Here is a 19,413-nt window from a genome sequence, read left to right on the forward strand (position 1 = left end):
CAACGGACCTCCGCGGATGTATCATCTGCCGCCTTTGTCGCCTCTCAACCCTCGCAGCTGGCGATCTGGAGGCGACGATCCGGACGCAAACAAGAATAACTCCGGCCAGTCTCACCTGCTTGCTTTGTCGCTCTCCCGCCTCCGCTACCAGGATCTCGGGAGGACGCTCCACCATCGGGCGATACGATACTCGCACATGCATATCTGAGCGATTTCACCCTCAATCGCAGCCATCCACGTAGCCACACCCGCTTGCCCCTCAGCTCGACATCGCTAGGGGTCAGTAGAAATACACGCGGCCACCTCCTACGAACCAATTGCAGTTCTCGCGCGGAAGCGGCGTCGCGGTGCCGCACGGTGAGAAACGGGCGGTAGTCGGCTCGAGCGGTTGCGGGGCGTCTAAGGACATCGACACGGACTCATTCGACCGATTGCCCCTTCGAAACTATCACGCAAACCTTCTCCTGTCCTCCAGCCATCCACGCCTTACGAGAGATCTCCTCCCGGACCTGAAGTGTCGTTGTGTGGGGTACGGTACCCAAAGCTGGAACGTTAAAGAGCAAGTGCCGTGAATCGCGTGGGCGCGACCGGAAATCGAGCGCTAGTGCGGGTTCCTGGGCCAGTGTACGCAGGGAAAGAATCGCGGGGCATTCCTTAAAAATCGCCGAGGAGCCCGTCGCAGACCGTGCAATTACTGAGGGAAGACATGGCCTCGAATCCGGCCACGGATGCAGACACGCCCAGTCGTGCCACCCAGACGCAGGAGAATCAGCCGCTCGCGGGTCCTAGCGCAGTCCAGACCGAGACACCCCAAGCACAGCACGTGCCTCTAGCCACTGTCGGGGATGCACCACCACCGGTTATCGACACCAGCGCTAGTGAAAACGAGGGACAGCCTTTGGTGGAGACCAGTGCCAGTGAAGCAGCGGCTGTCGACGAGAACCTGGATGTTGTAAGTTGAAGCATTCTGGATGAGAGGAAAGAAGGCCTATACTGATTGACTATCAGGCGAGTTGGGACTCGCAAAGTGATGGGGGAGACTCTGCATACGACGAACTGTGAGTACATAAGTGGCCTGTACGTCGTACCAATCTTGGCCGACGACTGACAAGGTTGCAGACAATCACAGACAGCATCAGTAACCTCGAGTATCCTTGCAGGTCACTGGGAAAATGGACGAAGATATCACGCCTACCAAAGCGGACAGTACATGTTTCCGGACGATGAGTTGGAACAGGAACGCCTTGATGTCAAATACGCAGCAATACACCTAACTTACGGCAGCAAGATAGCCTTCGCGCCACTCCAGGACCCGCAAAATGCTCTAGATGTCGGCACAGGAACCGGTATCTGGGCCATCGATTTCGCGGAAGAGTATCCAGGCTGCACAGTCACCGCCGTCGACCTAAGTCCCATACAGCCTACGTGGGTACCTCCGAATGTCAAATTCGAGATCGACGACGCGGAGCAGGATTGGACCTGGCCCGAGAACCACTTCGACTACGTCCACCTACGCACTATGGCAGCCGCGGTCCGTGACTGGCCTCGCATGTTTCGACAAGCATACCGACATACCAAACCCGGTGGCTACATTGAGCTCCAAGAACAGGACTACATGGGCGTCATACAGTCCACTTCGCGCAACCCAGGGAGCGCCTTCATAACATGGTGTGTGCAGCAAGGCAAAGCTGCTGGAAGAGTCGGCGTCAACCTGCGCTCCATTCCCTCAGCAATGGCCGACCTTCTCAGAGCGGCAGGTTTTGTCGACGTCCAGATCCAAGAATTCCGGTGCCCTATCGGCCCGTGGGCAGCAGATAAGCAGATGCGAAATGCAGGCTTGCTGCAATTAAGTGCTGTGCTCGACGGCCTGGAAGGACTAAGCCTGCGCCTGCTCAAATTCTACGACGAAGGCTGGACAAAGGACGAGTTGGACGTCCTGCTCGCCAAGGTGCGAACCGAGCTTAGGAGTAGAGACTGCCATGCTTATTGGCCTGTGTAAGTTGCCCACACCCTCAATTTATAGCTATCAGACTGACTGTTCGTCGATAGCGTGGTCGTGTATGCGAGGAAGCCGGAGTGACCTCGCCCAAGGCATGCACAGTCTCTTCTTCGACCTTCTATTTTAGCCACTATCTTCAACGTTTGCTGCATAGCGTGCGGTAGCATGCGTTTCTGCGCTATTCTTGTACATTTTTGCCAGTTAGCATGTTTCTTCATTATTTAGCTGGGCGTTGGAGGAGCGGGGCGCCGGCTGTGGCGCAGAGTCACAGAAGGCGCCGATTGAATTGAGATTCTATCTCTCATGATTCCTTCTTCGATGTTGCGTCATTGCTCGGTGAAGACTTCTGCCATATTTCTTCGGATGGAAGCCCCATGTGTGAGCTTGGGCCAGGGCGCACGGGCCATTCCCCTGTGGTCGTCAAAGTGACGGTGAAATATAAGGCATTCGACGGTTGGGCGAAATATTACCCGATTAGGAAGTTTGGAAAGAGAGTTCTCCATCACTCGGAGAAATCGTAGAATGTTTCTGAAAGCGCACGAGCCACTCACCTATGGACAAAAAGTGAAGGTGACCGTACCGTGTTCGAGACCTAAGTCTAGATTACCCGATTAGGCAGTTTGGAGAGAGAGCTCTCCATCCCTCTGAGATTGTGTACGATTCACTTTTTGGGCCACCACAGCGCACGAGCCTTATAATCAAAAGTGAAGGTGACTGTACGGTGTTCGACACCTAAGTCTATATTGCCCGATTAGGTAATATGGCAAGTTGGTTCATTAGCACTCCGAGAGTTGTTATATCTAGCGCACGAGCCACTCACTTATGGAAAAGTGAAGGTGACCATATAGCCTTCGACAGCTAATTCTATATTACCCGATTAGGTAGTCTAGCAGGATGGCTTACCATCACTCTGAGAATTATCATGTCTAGCGCACGAGCCACTCACTTTGAAAAAAGTGAAGGTGACCGCACAGCAATCCACACTTAACTTTATACTTCCCGATTAGGCAATTTGGCAAGAGGACTCAGCATCACTCCCGGAATAGTTGACGATTCACTTATCTTACTTTTGCATGCTTCTCATGAGAAGACCACATCCGACTTGCGGTAACAGAAACCATACTTTCGGATTCTATACAAGTAATATCGCAGCGCCGGACACTGACAGCTGGATTACGCAGCCCGATCAACATGAAAACGCAAGGGAAGGAGCGTCCCGTAATCGATAGCCCGCGCAGGATGGTCTGCAACTCTACACCAATCACGACCTGGGCAGTGCAGCCCTCACTTCACCTATCTTTCCATTCTACCTCAGCCCTTTGAATTCAAGCTTCCACTTTTGCCCTTTATATGCCACCGAAGCGCCTCCATGTCTTCTGCGATGGCACGTAGGTCGGCCGCGAGACAGCGCTACCGAACGGCCCACCCAGCACCATCCGCCAGCTCGCCAACCAGATCGGCGTCGTCCACTTCGCTGGCCCAGACGCCACCATCGTCCACCCCATCATTCCGTACAATCCTGTCAACGTCACAGCTGGCTACCAGGAAGGCGTCGGCCTGAACCGAACCTTTCTCGAGTACCTCTGGGACGGCGCGACTGCGGCTTCCATCGGCGAAGAATGCGTAAGCTTGTACAAGTTCATTGTGCAGCACTATACGGACGAGCATGATATCTTCCTTTTTGGGTACAGCCGCGGGGCGTTCACGGTGAGGTGCGTGGGTGGGATGATCAACAACTGTGGGATTTTGAGGGGTGAAGCAACGCAGAGTGCAGAAGAGCTGGATACGTTGTGTCAAGAGGTGTACAGGACGTACCGCAGTCCACTGGCTGTTGATCACCCGCAATCTGAGCGATGTCGGTCAATGAAAAGCGATATCTCGAGCGTATGGCAGGTCAATCAGCCTATTCGTTTCATGGGGCTGATCGACACTGTCGGTGCGCTGGGTATACCGCGCCTGAACGCTGGCATTGGCTTCAATTACAAAGAATTCGAGCTCTATGATCAAAAAGTATCATCGGCAGTCCAGGTCGTATATCACGCCCTCTCCCTCCATGAGAGGACATGGGAGCTCCAGCCTTGCTTCATCTACCCACCCCCCGGAAATGCCACGATCGTCAAACAGCAGTGGTTCCCCGGAGTCCACCACGACCTGGGCCGCTCTACATTCCGCTACCTGCGCCAACGCCCCTGGAACACTCTCGAAGGCTTCCTCGACCTGCTACCCAGTTTCCTCACAAAAACAGAGTGGCCAAACGAAGTATGCTCCGACGTCGTAGCCTGCTGGATCCTCCAAGGCATAAAAGACGTCGAAGCCCCAATCGACCCAAACTTCACCGTCCCCGGTATCGATCGCGAAATCCGCAGCTTAAGCCTCCGCATCTCAGCGCCTGACCCGCGGACTCTCGGCACGGGCGATACTTCTTCTGCTGCTTCCTCTTCACCCGCCGCTACGCCTGCGTCGGCCCCCACGTCCACGCAGTCCTTCCTCGACACTCTCAAACGTCTCGCATCCCTTCCATTCACTCTTCTCAACTCCCTCTTTCCGCGCTTCGGCAACGCTTCTGACAGCCTGGGCCTCAGCGCCATCCTAGGCACCCTAGCCGCCACCATAGATCGCAGGATTCCGCGAGCGACACTGCAGGAAGAAGTCTATCCTTATCTGAACGAGGAGACTGTGGTTGATGACGTAGGGAGGGAGAGGAGGTTCACGGTGGGGCGGTTCGAGGCTCGGGACGAGGGAGTATAAGGCGACGGAGAACCGTGCTGAGGATGACAAGGTAATGAATTAGATGGCGATGAAGTAAAGAGTGATGGTGATGAGATGGTGATATCGATAAGATAGTGATGTTGATGAGATAGTAATGTCGATGGCAGTGATGACTAGGGAGCCTTTCTTCTGCATCGATTATCTGTCTAACGATGATCCTCAATGAGAATGTACAAACCGAGGCCCCACCATTACAATTGTATTTCTTATTGGCAATTTAAATGGAAGTGCATGCCACTCTATCTAGGACGGTCTATGTATTGCGATTGAGTTTAGGCGAAAAGAGCGAAGGCGTTGACGACGTTTACTCCAAGTCCAAAGTCCAAAAGACTTCTCTCTAGGCAAGTAGGATGTCAACAGGTCCCGACGAGTGTTCCTCCCACGCCGTCTTCAAAACGCGTCCGGCCGCCCTTCTAATTGCCAAATCGCCCTGCCGCTCAATCCAAAGGACGTTGATGAAATGAATTACCTCGTCCGGAGAATCATTCTCTGAGGAGCCGTAGTATGTCTCATTCCACCATTCTGGATCATCCTGGATAGAGGACTTACTGCCCCGATATTCTCCATGCTCGTCAACGCGCTCAAGACAGCTCCAGCCACGCTGTTCACCAGTCTTGCGGGAGGACCATCTTCGACCAATGGCACTACAGTCTCGGCTTTCTTCAAAAGCGCTACTAAGCTCCGCGCGTGTGGCTGACCCTGAAGAGATGGCAATCAGCTCGATTCTGGCGTATGGTACCTCTGCGGTATAGTTATCAAAGTACTGGTTGAATTCCATTTGTCGAAGTAAGCCAACTTTCCTGCCATTCGAAGATAGCCAAAGTATGCCACATTCCCTATTACTGTCCTCCTCCACGAGGCATTTCAATGAATGGATAGAAACATTCATCATGCTTGGCCACTGAAAACCCAAGTGCATTTCCCGTGAATCACTCCGACCCCGCTTCTTAGGAATTCGCCGAGAGCAATCGACAGGGTATATTGGCGGGGCGTAAGCACCGGATCCTGTTCGTTATCAATGCCTGTTAAGAGCGTTATCGGACGGACTTCCTCACCTATAGTGGTCTTGCGATACGTGACTAATGGATTGACGTGGAAGAATGCTCGTTTTGTGCAGAATCTCAAACAATGCTCGAAAGTGCTAACTGCACCGTCTGAACTGTGGAACTTTCTTGTTGCTACCACTGACCAGTCTGCCAGCGAATTCGTTTTCCAAGAAGCTGCAAGATCCTTGTTGTCCTTCTGAGTGAGCCCTACCAAGCCGGAGCGAAGGCTGTCAGGATCTATGCGACATTGCCAGCCAAAACAGGACCATGATGGTAGGTATCGCGGAGGGCTTCCAGATTCGGATTTCCTGCGTACTGCTAATCTAGTCGGTTGCCACATCAACGCGACATCCAGGTACTGCAACGGTGTTCCGCCAACGAACCCTTTTGGAAATTCTCGAGACAGAAGGTTCAGGATTCCGGAGAATGCCATGATTGCATCTTGAGGATAGGTTAACCTCCGCTGGTTGTACAGACAGATCAGTTCAAGCCACGTGCGGAAATTCGGCGTGAAGATGTCGATATCTCTGGCTTGTCGGCACAATTGCACATCTTCGGGTCGGGGTCCGCTGCGCACAACGTACGGAGAGGACTCTTTGGGTTCCGTTATGTTCCAGACGCAACATGGACAGTCCCAGAACAAATGGTTGTCGAGAAAAACGACTACACGCCGGGACAAGATTGCCTCCTGGAACTTCCAGCCCCTGCTTGCCCATTCAGATCTCTGAAGGCGATCGTAGAGATATTCAGGCTCGCTTCTCAGAGGTACCCAAGGGTCGTTCAAAGGCTGTGCTGCTTCCGCAAGCGTGGAGGAAACTGCTGCAACGAGGGTGAAGTAAGCGTTCGAATACACCTCGTCCATCTTCTCCACTTTTGCGCGTGTATCTGGGGCATCTTGAACGATACACAAGCAATCAACCCACAAGTATTTCATCCCAAGAGCCAACACTAGATCGATTGCCTCATTGACGATGCGAGGCAGATAGAATCTGAAGTCATTGTAAAGTGACCCGGTTCTCTGAAAGTCGTTCAAATTGCTTTGAAACAGCATTTTCCGTTGCGAATGAGCGGAAGCGGCGCCAACGCGACGAGTGTTCTCGGCATCATTTTTCCACACATAGCTTAGAGCTACGTATTCGTCGACATTTCCCCCAGGTACAATGCAACGATTTGCTACGTCAATGACCCACTCAGGAGACTTCCGGGACAGATTGCGTCTGCATTTCTCGTGCTGTGAGTTGCAAGCGTCAAGCCAACGATGGATATGTGGATAAAGGTCTTGGATGTTCCCTTGCGGCACGTTATCACGTGCTGTTAGGCGACGTTCGTGGGTATAGCTTTGATATGATTTGTTGATGTTTTGTTGAGTGGTGATGCGTAGGCCAACATCTTGGGGACTATACGCCACAACGGATTCCTGCATGCCCACTACGGTATCTTTCGGCTCCAGCCTGGGGGCGCTGTTCGAAACATAAGGTTTTAGGAGAGGCAGCTTCTCGGTGCACGGCCTTATAGAGCGATGCCCATTCATACGCGGCTTCTTGACAGGATGCTCAATTCTGTCCTTAGCGAGGATCCTTTTCTTTCCTTTCATTGGATGCTCCTGTTCGCGAACAATCAATCAGGCTGAGCGCCAACCTATGTATTAAATGCAACTCACAGCGTCGACATTGTCCATTGTCCCTTTCTTGCTTTGCGCTGTCAGTTCAAGAGACACGTAAAATGTATAGAACGAAAGTAAGTGTGCTGAAGCAAGATCTTGGGAACTACATTCAAGGACTTGGGTGGCTGAGCAAGACTTGGCCTCCTATCCCGTGCATCAACCGGTGAGAGAGCAACGAGGCTGAGCTTTTAGGTAACACAAAATTTTGGAGAGTGCTCTGTTTGTGAACCGTGTGGAAATTGCCCGTTGGGCTCTGTATTAGGCAAAAGAGGAGCGCATCTGACACCGTACTTGCACACATGGAAGTGACCAAAAAGTCAAAAACATCCAAAATTGTCGTCGCATTCACGTTGCAAGCCTTCCATCCCCTGTCCACGAGATCTTGATTGGCCGTTTAATTTCAGGGATGTTGATGCACTGCACGCACTGACGAATCGTGCAGTCTCCCAGCCAAACCTCAGAGATACCGCGGAATGGTCAGCTATTGCCCTTCCATCATCAAATACATCACCTGTACCAATCAAGCTCTCCTCCCAAAATCTCTTGTCCCAACTAGCGATTCCGGCCAACCGCATCTCATCTTCAAGCAATCAACCACGACCCCAAAACCTTCTTCAAATCTTTCCACCACCTATTCGTAGCTTCCAGCCCCTATAACTCACTAAAAATATGCGGCACACCCTCATACACCTCCGCCTCACCCTCAACCCCTGCTTGCCTTAGCTTCTTCACATACGCCAGCCCCTCATCGCTGTTGCGCCAGTGACGTTGCAATAGTGTGCGGTAGAAAAGCAAAGCTATTCAATCGTACGATATCGAAGGGGGTTTCTGGGATATCCTCAGGCCGGTGGAACGCGACAACGTTACAACAATCGAGCAGAGTTTGCTCAAGATAGCTAAAGCTGCTACAGCGTACCCAGTTTATATCGCGAAGCTTGGCGCTTATGCCACGTGCAGCTGGAGGGCGAGCAATGTTTTCGATGTGGCTGGCGTTCTTCGTGACGCTGATGTTGTGTGTACTGTAGGACGCTGGCTGGGATGCCACGCACAACAAAGCTGTTCGACGGTTACATTCAGTAGATTTAGTAATTGCATCTGGCAGCGAGGATGTTGTTTCTATCAGACGTTTGATAACGATAATGGGTCAGCATGTACTTCGTAGGCATATAGTTGTGTTACTGTACACAGTTCTAGCAATTTCAGAAGCGGACGTTCCATGTCACTGCAACCCTCCCTCCTTACTGCTTTCGCTAGACGCTCTGCATCCGGCCGTGGTAAGTAGGTGTGCAGGGAGATTATACTTCGCAGAATATGGATGTACACTTTGAGGGTTGTGGTATGGCTGACGCCAGCTTCTGGACTAGCGAGAGTTGACTTAACGCGTGGATATACCAGACCTGGATGGACTGCGCGGTAGGCACGTAGTTGAAAACGTATTGAGACTAGCTAGCTGGTTGTGAGGTGGAGGATTGTTGGTTCCGCCAATCAGATCTGAGTTTGCGTAATCTGCAATACAGAAAAGTTGGGGCCTGTGATTACTATAGCTTCAAATGTTGTGAGCAGGGGAACGCGTACATCGGTGGATGGAGGGTGTAGTGGATGACTGAGTGAAAAGGTACACTCGTCTTGTCTGATATTGTTCTTGTATTCATGCTGTCGTAACGCCGTACCTCGTCTATCCAAACCTGTAGTCACAATCTTTTGAGCTTCGTGAACGTTACACCCATACTCATAATTTACGTGGCTTTTATGCTTCATACTAGCGTACTAGTATACCTCGCTGAGGGTTTTCCTATCTGCTTCTTTCATCTTCTCGACGTCTTCTTCGTTGATCTTCTTCTCAGTGACCTCTTTGTCGTCTTCCGCTCGGTTCTCTTCTTCTGCTTCCTTCTCCACGGTCATATCACCCTTCAGCGCCTCCTTAAGAATTGGCATGTGTTCTCCGCCTTCTATCGTTGTGGGCGATACGACCTTCGCATAAGAAGACGAGCCGATATCGCTGAGCTCGTCACCGTCGCCCAATGTATCAGCACGGGCCCCGGAGTACATGCCAGACTCTGCCATCCAACTCTTCTCTGTTTGTTTGCGGGCTGCTTTACGCTCCTTGCTCTTTTCCCTCTGTGCGCGTCGAGCACCATGGTGATGGACGTGAAGATGTTGCATGCCAGGGAAATAGTCTGAATCATCCGAGAAGCCTTCACCAGCGCTTGGAGGCGGTTGTAAATGACGCAGAATAGCACCAGTACGTGGTGCGGCATGGTGTTTGCGTGGGGGAACGGGTCCGGAGTCTTCTTGTTCGCTACTCATTATTTGCTCATCATCGCTCGATCCATCGTCAGTTGCGTCGTTCGGCGATGCCGGGGTCAATGGCATAGTTGGGACCGGAGCAGCCTTTGTGCTTGGTTTGCGAGTGGGTTTCTGGGGTGAAGGCTCTTTTATAGTGGGGGCATGGTCGCCCTCCTGAGATGCAATGGGGTGATCGTCCTTCTCACCCTCTACGTGGGCAAGTGGTGCGGCAGGAGGCTGGTTGCCCAGGAAGTCGGCTGTGTTCTTGCGCATCACTCGCTTCGGCCAGCTTATCTTGTCGTGGTTACAGCCGTTCGCGCACCCTCCCCAGCGGCGGATGGGCACCACTGGGGAGGACGTCGCGTTTCCCGACGTTCCGGTCAATGGGGTTGGTCTGGACGAAGTGGATGCGCCGTTGCTTCCTTTCTCTCCAGCGGCCGCACGCTTCTTAAGAGCGGACCATGTTCGGAGCTCGTTCTCCAAAATATATTTGCCGTTGGCGGGACTCTGTTTCATGACGATAAACTCGCAGTGGTTGACGTTGCGCAGATCCTCAAAGTACTCGACAGACCAATGGTACCTATGGCAGTCAGAACTGGACAGCTAAGAATAGACCCGCAGGTTACTCACCACTTCATGAGAAAGACCCTCGTCATTAAGCCGTGGGTGACCAGCACACACACGCTTGGGAAGTCAGGCTCGCTGAACTGTCGCCACATGCTCTCGTTGAAGCCGCTCACACGATCGTAGGCGTCGGCGGCGCTTTCGCCATTAGGTATCCGGTAGAAGAAATGGCCATAATCGGCTCGTTCCTGCCACATGCGCTCCATCTCGGCCGAACATGGCTGGAAATTGCCAAAGTCCTGCTCGCGAAGACGCGGCTCTTCAAAGACAGTGATCTTGTTACGTGGAAAGGGCGAAGGCGCGGGCTCGTCGGAAGTGAGTGTTCGCAGGATGCCTTCGGTGGTCTCTCGTGTACGTCGGTAGGGTGATGTGAAGAACTGTAGTGTATCGTCTGGTTTGAGTAGAGAGCGAAGCTGTCGGCCTGCTTCTTCAGCCTGTTTGAGAAAGAGCGGTCAGTTACCAGCTTCAAGATACAGGATGGCGCCAGGTGGGGCGTGGGGGCGTACCTGGCTCCAGCCCAGCTGGGTGAGCTTCACGCGGTGGTCGGGGATGAACTGGTGAATGTCTCGATTCTTGTTTCCTTCAGACTGTGCATGGCGCACCAGGATGATCATCTGTTCCTGGGTCAGCGGTCCGCCTTTGAGATCTGGGGTAAGGGTCCACCTACCCGAGGTTTGCCCATGTTCGCAAGAGGGTTGCGGTGAAGGATGGAAGGCCGGCTGGAGTATTGCTGCGTGGTAAATGAAAGGCTCAGTGAAGTGAAAGAGCGACGAATGCAAGGCGGGGTCGTTATCGTAAAATCGTCAGTCAAACGGCGTTTCAGAGCAGCCCAGATGTGGCGGCGCTCTTCACCATTGGCAGTTACGCCCCGCCGTACCGCATACGAAAAGTTGCTGGCCCAAGCTCAGCCGCATAATCAACGCCGCGCCATCTCTCACGACATCATCGCATCCTACTGTCACGCTTCAACGACTGACTGATAAATCTCCGCCACTGCCACCTTAGATCATCAAGTCACACCGGATCTCCTTGCGCCTTCTCGGTCACGCGCGTCGTCGCGCACTACTCCACCATGTCGGAGAACATCCCCGAGTCCATCCCCACCTCCGCAGACCCGCGCTCCAAGCGGCCCACCAAGAAGCGCGCCCTCACGCCGGGCGGCAAGCTCGCAGCCGATGTCGAAGCGCTGTTTGCAAAGCCAGATCGCGAAATCCACATTCCAGGCGACAAGCTCGACAAGGGCCTTGCGCCGCCGCCTGAGATTGTTGCCAATGTTCAAGGTTCAAGCGCAGGAGCAGGCAGCGGCGAGTTCCATGTGTACAAGGCGAGCCGGCGGCGAGAATATGAACGACTGCGGATGATGGATGAGCAGGTGAAAAAGGAAGAGGACGAGAAGGAATTCCAAAAGAGGAAAGAGGACCTGGAGCGGAAAGACCGCGAGAAGACGGAGAAGAACAGGGCGAGGAGGGAGAAGGCACGCGCGAGGAAGTCAAAACAGAGGAACGGACAAAAGGACGGTGCGAGTGGCAAGAACGGCTCGCCGGCTCCAGAGGGCGACAAGCTGAAGAAGAAACTTGCCCCCAACGCCAATGCCCCTAAGCCTGCCGACGAGGAAGAGGACCATGTGCTCAATGGAGGCGGCGAGGTCAAAAGCTCAGAGGAGATTGGCCTCGTAATTGAGGACGACGATTGAGCTTGGAACATGGCAGGCTGCACGAGGCCCGATGATTCCGCTGTCGTCGCAACACCACCGGCGCATTTCACCACCAATCATTGCGGCGTTTCCTGCCATTCATTCGTCGCTCGTCTCATATGTGGCCTTTCGCAGCTTTCCAGCATTTTTTGCTCACCGGGCGGCCTTCCAGAAGCGCACCTCGCATAAGTTATGTTTCCTTTCTCAACATGATACCATCAATTCACCCTGTACTTTATCCCACCTATTTTCCCACGGCCATGCCTTGGCATCGCCATTAAGCGCACATCAGCCATGATGCAATCATCCGATACCCTTGCGTCAGTCAGCCCACATGGCAAACATTTCCGAAGTCCATCTCGCAGAATAGGAACATTGTAATCGGACCGTCTCCATATTAGATTGTACCACCATCGCCGTCTTGCCGACTGCACAACTATTTTTTGGGTGCGAACAACCGTGTATGCAGTCGGAGGCACGTTTTCGGCGCTGTCGCCAAGACTGGATCGCGATTCCGTTACAAGGCAATCTCAAGCCGCGCGAGCTGCAAACGCATCAGCATCTGCTACATTATGGGACGCGTATTGTGCAAACTTGGCATGGGAACCCACCAAGGGTTCCCGAACGTTTGTGCCTTCGCTGTACCCTCTGCTGCACTCCTGACATAAGGCCTGTCGTTGTCAAGGCCACTGAGTCTGTCCAGCTATATGATTACATGTTAACATACACTAATGTGATCTCCCTACATCTAGCTGACCATATTTAGACGGTCGGCACTCCGCCAACCACAAGAGGACAAATGACGAAAGACCAAGACATGGCAATCTAAATAGCAACATGGCATCTAGACCTACAACTATGGCCTTTGCATGCTCGAAATCTCCGATCTGTGCCACAACGCCCGCCGCTACTCCACAGGATCGTCGCCATTTTGCGGAGAGCGGAGAAATAACGACGGTAGAATTCAGAAGTAACCCGACCAATCAGTCTACTAGCGTTCGAACTGTTTCATTTAAATCCAGGCAGTCAATCACTCCACGAAGCTTACCTTCACCTCGCGCCTTCTTTTGGCGTCTCTCAAGCCACATCTTGCCCGTGCTTTTCTTATGTGTGTACGCGTCCTGGTATTAGGTGAACGTGCTTGCTCGCCATCCCGGAATCTTGAGGCTGGTGTCCAGGAATGGCGAGCTTACGCGTCTTGTAAAATGGGATTGGCGAAAAGACAAGTATCCCTGAACAACAAGCGAGTTCCTCTGGACCCTGTTGGTTTTCACAATTGCATCACTGCCCCAATCAGGAGAGGTTGAATTGCTCATTTTCATTACTAAATGCTGAAGGCATTGTATGGCAATGCCGATCGCAGACCAACGTCATCTAAGTCTCCCTGCATTGGTCCATTCTCGGGACTCTGCTACCTGGTCACTGCGGTCTTTTAGGAGTTCAACCCAGACAAAATCCTCGATGCAGAGGTTTCCTGGTTACATTGGGGGTCAATGTGGAGAGTTCACTCAAAGCTGGTTCTATTAATGGATCAAGTATCGGGCAGTTCAACTCCATCACTTCGTCGCAACTGATCAAGAACTTGAGGTCGTCGCTTGCTCTGACACAGAATGGCTAAATGCAGGGATTATTCTCAAGAACTCAAAGCCTAACAACGTCAAGCGGTCCGCGACTGTGATCGTTGTCCGATCATCGTGTTCAGGGCACGCTCGTCATTCGTCACTCCCACCAGGGATGCCGTTTTACCAGCGATGCATGCAACCGGCCCAGCACGCATTTCATATAGCTACAACAGTAGCACAGCTTTAACCTGCACCTTCCTTAATCGTCCTATTCGTGGCATTACTACATGCCACTTCTAGAGTGTTCCGTGCTTTGCTCTTACTCGGTTCAAGAGCACTTGGCCACTGTCATCAAAAGCTTGGTCTCGGAGCATACCGACCATTAATCTATCCTGCAGCGTTGCTCAAACGTCCCTGCACCATCCAGCATCTTTCCCCGCAAAACTATGTTCATTCAGCATCTGCATGGCGGAAATTTAGCTTGGATCAGGAAAGACAGCCGCACACGAAAGACCGCTCGTCTATGGCAGGCACAATGGCGGCGTCAACGCATATTGAGGCTCATCTAAGTCAGAAAACTCATCACGACGCTCACTAGACGGCGATATTGGGTCCGCAGCCAACTAGGAGTCAGAATGCATACACGGAGAAACACAAGTTGCATAATTCGACATACTGGCAAACATAGAGGCCAGAAAAGTATAAAGGTACGGCGTCGTTCAGCTCAACTTCACCACCGCGACAACAGTTCTTGGCCTCAGCAACCAACTTTCATTCTCTATCTTTCTTGAAAACCCCTACTTCAACTTCAAAATGAAGGTTTCCGTCATCGCTGCTCTCTTCGCCGCCGGGTACGACACCCACCCAGAAAGTACCTCGAATAGCTCGACTAACATACTACACCAGCGCCATTGCTGTGCCCGTCGCTCAGGAGGCTGAGCCTACTGCTTCTGCTTCGCACTCCCGCCGCCCCCACCCCACGGGACTCCCAAGCTTCTCTCTCCCCAGCGGCGGCTTCCCCACTGGTTTCCGTACGCCATTCACCACGAAGAACACTACATCATCCTGACTTATACAGCTACCGGTCTTCCCTCCGGTTTCCCAACTGCCCGCCCCTCGTTCTCTCGCAGCGCTCGTCCTTCTGCTCCCGCCAGCTCTGCTGAGGACATCGAGGCCCGCCAAGAGGCTACCTCTGCTGTCCCTAGTTTCAGCCGTCCCGTGCGTCCCACTGGTATGCCTAGCTTCAGCATCCCTACCGGTCTCCGTATGTACTCTCATCCCTGCCTCGTGTATAGTGTAGGTACAAAACGCTAACACACGCAGCAACTGGCCTCCCAGCTTCTCCCGCAGCGCACGCCCGTCCATGTCTCACAGCGCCCGCCCCTCCTTCTCGCGCTCAGCCCGCCCCTCCGCCCCCACTAGCTCCAGCGCCGCAGACATCGAGGCCCGCCAGGAGGCCACCTCCGCTGTCCCCAGCTTCAGCCGTCCCGCGCGTCCCACGGGCATGCCTAGCTTTAGCATCCCTAGCGGCTTCCCTACCGGTTTCCCTACCGGTTTCCGTAAGTAACACCACTCGTCCCTTGCTATGTGTCGGGAAGGAAAGGTGACTAACGAGGCACTAGCAACGGGCCTACCTAGCTTCTCGCTTCCCCCGCGTCCCACTGGCCGTCCTTCGGGCTCCATGTCAGCGCCGCCTGCGCCTACCTCTTCTGCTTAGATAGGGTAAGACTGTGTTGTGAAGGGGGATGTGAGATGAGGAGTAGGGGGCGATGAGGGGAGGTTTTGTAGATTTGTAGGGATAACACTCGTTTGTGAAAATTGTTGCGATGATCTGCTTGCTTGTTTGTGATGTGTGAATGTGGTGCAGGATACGATATGTGAGATTGAGAGTTGATAGAGCGTATCGTGGGTGGGGAGCTCGTTGTTGGGATTCTATGGATGAGATTTGCCAGTCCTCCGGATACGAAGTGGTTCTTGCGTCGAGTTTCATATGTGAGAGATGTTGCAATACGGACACGGAGATGCCATCACTGGTTTTTTTCCTTTTCTTGTGGCGTATTCGATATACGTATCGCAGTCATGAATCATAACATAGCTCTATCATATGGCCTTTGACACCTTGTAAATGGGACTACTCGTTTCACCGAAGCGAAGTACATCGGCCTCAATCCGCCTTCTGGACGCTGAATCTCAGACTCCTAGTTGCACTTCCTGAGCTCCATGTACACATCACCGATGGGGATAGTCCCGATACTCGTTGCCTTTCCCCATAGGACGCTCAATGGTCACGGTCGTGATAGTGAGATACTTCGTAGTGGGGCGATATCCCTCGAGGATTGTAAATTTGACATTGTCGTCTAGATCTTCTCCATGGTACTTGATGGACCACATACCACTAATGGCTATTGTTTAGTCGTTTATGAACCAGCTATGTGGCCGTCTTCTTGTGCGGATGACAGAAAAGATCGTGCGAAAGAGTCTGAGTCTCCAGGACAGCATCATCGAAACGTTTGGAGTTATTACCCACCCTTCTGGTAACCAAATGTAGATGTTGCTGCTGCAAGGTACGGAAAGCTGTCTCGAAAGAACAGAACTTCGGATACAATGAATCGCCGGCAAAATAGACATGCACCATATACAGATTGCATCGCTCGATTCCATTGTGGAAACTGTGAATGAGCCACAAGCTGTTCTCGCCTATGAATTGGGTCTTTGAGGCGGACTGGGCCCTTGTGCGACCTTTGCTGAGGTCATTGTCTCGAGTTAACGGCTTTTTGCTTGTCTTGACTCCTGTATACAAGCTGTCAGGCCAACCTTGAGGTAACGAGGCAGATTGGGACGATAGCCGATTTGGCGTAAGCAAATGGACGAAGACGCGAAAAGCGCGTTGGTGTCCGAGTCTCGGCAATTTGGCGGAGCACCGATGCCGGTCCTGACGACTTCCGAATGTATCATTTTCATTACATTTTCTGATGGTAATGTCAGTGCAACAAAGCGCATTCAATCGTAGAGATCGATGTTCAATGCTACTGACGAACGAGCCTACCGTTCGCGAGAGGAAAACCTATATTTACTAGTGAGATGCAGCGGCACCTTCGCAAATAGGAATAGCTTCGCAAAAGGGTTGCCTCATATACGAATTAGCTTACGCTCTGCGCTCAGCTGAAACGCCACATTCGGTCTAGGCCGTGGGACATCTTTGGGGGCTGCTTTCCATCTGAAGCCTCGTCGCAATCCCCCTTCACTCTCGAAGGCGATGCGATAGCAAAAATCTTACGCTTAATCATGGCGAACATGCGTAATTCTAAGAGATGGAATAGAATACTCCTCTTTATGTGCATGTTCCCGAAGCGAGGAGTCAAGACTCCTAACAAGCGCATTGCGGTAGGGCTGATCCTGATCGCAAGCATTACTGCTCACGGCTAACGTGGGTCACTCTCAGACGCCAGATCCCCTCTTGCAGAATGGCGCTGCGCGATCGCCCGTAGAGGCTCCAGTAACCATTGGTATTTGCAGTCGCTGCGCAACGATACCCTGGACTAGGCTGCTGGAGGTTCACGATCGGGGGTCTATCCTTGTCTTACAGGATGTACACGAATCCAGAGAAGAGTTACAGACATCGGAATGTAAGTATATCACGCGATGTCCTATGGCAACTGATTGATGAATAAAGGTCGCGTCTGCCGTATGATTGGCCCCATTAAACGACATGATGAAGATAGCAATCTCAAGTGGATCGTATCCACGGATCATTCTCAGTTCGTTGGAAGACTGACGTTTGCGCAAGAGTCATCGAATTCGGACCATGACGCTGACCTAACTAGTCCATATCTCGGCATCACACGAAATCCAATGCCGGATGCACAACTTGCGCTCCCCTCTCAACCACGTGTTGACTTCGACCTTCTCAAAACATGGACTGGAAGGTGCGAAGAGCACGGACAGTGTCTTCCAGACGAAGCGAGCGAATTAGAAAGATTCAAGGTGATTGACTGCGAAACACGCACTGTGCAAAGGGCACCTGAGAAGTGCAGTTTCGTAGCTTTGAGTTACCTTTGGGGTCCGCAGGAAGATTTCGCGCCGCAGCCTCTGCCTGCGGAACAAACAGGGACTATAGAAGACGCAATCACCGTGACCTTACGCCTTGGCTTCCGGTACCTCTGGATCGATAGGTACTGCATCGAACAAACAAGCATCATGGACAGAACCCTGCAGATCAAGCAAATGGGGCAGATATACGCTTCTGCACACCTCACCATTATCGCAGCTGCAGGTACAGACCCGAGACACGGGCTCCCAGGCGTAAGCCAACCGAGGCAAGTCGACCAAGCGGTGACAGAACAGATCGGACCAGTCACATTGGTCCAGCTAAAGACATCTGCTGCTAGCAATTTCCAGCGCTCAATGTGGGCCACGCGTGCATGGACATTTCAAGAAGGCATTCTATCCAAACGTCGGCTTGTCTTCACTGACGAAGCTGTGCTGTACATGTGCCAGTCGGACTACCATCATGATCTCGCTCCCGGTTACAGCTCAGGCGTGAATTACGAGCTTGTTGCTCTGGCCGAGTTCATTCAATGCGCCCGATTACCTCGCGAATTTCGGTCTTCCGCCGGATCTTCACGTTTCAAAGAAGCCCTAAGGTATGTAACAGCGTACAGTCGCCGCAACATGAGGATGTCATCTGATGCCTTAAACGCTATCATTGGTATCTTGAACTATATATCGAACGACAGGAAGGAGCCAATCTTCCACCTTTGGGGCGTGCCACTGGCGCCACTTACAGATGTAGAGAACTACTTTGACACGACTGTCAAAAGGTACGGGGGCGGCACTCCCAAAGCCACGCCAAGGGAAGACTATTTTGAATTCGCGCTCAACTGGATTCATCCGAAGCCGGGCCGCCGAAGGGGTGGTTTTCCAAGCTGGTCGCCGCTTGGCTGGGAAGGACCCATAGAATATCCTCTTCAGTACATGGACATCGTTATTCCTAAGGAATTCGACATACGCATACATCCACTCAAAGATGCCGAGTCTCGGCCGTACCTACGACATGAGCTTAAACATGGAGGCCAAATCCAATACGAAGGCAAGGACGCCATCTCGACGAAATTGGAGATCATCTCGGCGCTGGTGGCTCCTGTACAGCTTCTACTGGAAGACAACGGCGACGCTCGTATCACACTGAAAGATGGAACAACTCTAGATCCTGAATTTGAAACTTACTGGGATGAGGACCTCGGAGGCAGGGACAGTAATATGAAGGCCGAGGATACAGGCCGTGGCGAAGGGGAGCCTTGGCTCGTGTGGCAGATTGGATGCAAGACGGTCAGAAAGCGAAGATATCATTATGTGGTGTTGAGACTGGGCAACGATGGCATTTACGAAAGGGTAGGGTTCATCATTGCATGGAAGGGAAGGTCAGATGCAGGTCTCCTCGACGCAACCTGGGCAGACCCTATTCCTTGTGATCGGACTGAAAGTCTGTTTATAGCATAGAGTGTTACAAGAGCGGGCAAGCGATCATGGTTGCAATAATGCATGTTGTATTAGACTAGGCGAGTAGCAGAATATCTTTGAGACAATTCGTAATATACTTAGGAAATTTAGAAGTGTAGGAAATAAGAAAGTGTAAGACATAAGAAAGCGTAGGAGTTAAGAAAGTATAGGACATAAGAAAGCGTAGGAGTCAAGAAAGTATAGGACATAAGAGAGCGTAGGAGTTAAGAAAGCGTAGACAATAAGAAAGCGTAGGAAATTGAACAACGTAG

At 52.2% G+C, this 19,413-nt stretch overlaps 5 protein-coding genes across 5 annotated transcripts; 4 read left to right on the forward strand and 1 right to left on the reverse strand.

Annotated features, from left to right (window-relative positions):
- Nucleotides 1–947: 947 nt before the first annotated feature.
- Nucleotides 948–1,999, forward strand: N0V89_009087 (uncharacterized protein; the record flags this gene model as incomplete). The annotated part of the gene is made up of 2 exons (XM_056217840.1): nt 948–952; nt 1,120–1,999. The coding sequence occupies 2 exons, from the start codon at nt 948–950 to the stop codon at nt 1,997–1,999; spliced, it is 885 nt and encodes a 294-aa protein (XP_056069396.1).
- Nucleotides 2,000–3,380: 1,381 nt separating this feature from the next.
- Nucleotides 3,381–4,747, forward strand: MED7_2 (Mediator of RNA polymerase II transcription subunit 7; the record flags this gene model as incomplete). The annotated part of the gene is made up of 2 exons (XM_056217841.1): nt 3,381–3,387; nt 3,408–4,747. 2 exons carry the CDS (start codon nt 3,381–3,383, stop codon nt 4,745–4,747), a joined length of 1,347 nt encoding a protein of 448 aa, XP_056069397.1.
- Nucleotides 4,748–9,244: 4,497 nt separating this feature from the next.
- Nucleotides 9,245–10,401, reverse strand: N0V89_009089 (uncharacterized protein; the record flags this gene model as incomplete). Its single annotated transcript, XM_056217842.1, has 2 exons — nt 9,245–10,343; nt 10,394–10,401. 2 exons carry the CDS (start codon nt 10,399–10,401, stop codon nt 9,245–9,247), a joined length of 1,107 nt encoding a protein of 368 aa, XP_056069398.1.
- Nucleotides 10,402–11,459: 1,058 nt separating this feature from the next.
- N0V89_009090 (uncharacterized protein) lies at nt 11,460–12,080 on the forward strand (the record flags this gene model as incomplete). Its single annotated transcript, XM_056217843.1, has 1 exon — nt 11,460–12,080. One exon carries the CDS (start codon nt 11,460–11,462, stop codon nt 12,078–12,080), a length of 621 nt encoding a protein of 206 aa, XP_056069399.1.
- Nucleotides 12,081–17,494: 5,414 nt separating this feature from the next.
- N0V89_009091 (uncharacterized protein) lies at nt 17,495–19,141 on the forward strand (the record flags this gene model as incomplete). The annotated part of the gene is made up of 1 exon (XM_056217844.1): nt 17,495–19,141. The coding sequence occupies one exon, from the start codon at nt 17,495–17,497 to the stop codon at nt 19,139–19,141; it is 1,647 nt and encodes a 548-aa protein (XP_056069400.1).
- Nucleotides 19,142–19,413: the final 272 nt, after the last annotated feature.

The sequence above is a fragment of the Didymosphaeria variabile genome (assembly GCF_027946475.1).
Source record: "Didymosphaeria variabile strain IMI 356815 chromosome Unknown scaffold_6, whole genome shotgun sequence".
NCBI classification, from domain to species: domain Eukaryota; kingdom Fungi; phylum Ascomycota; class Dothideomycetes; order Pleosporales; family Didymosphaeriaceae; genus Didymosphaeria; species Didymosphaeria variabile.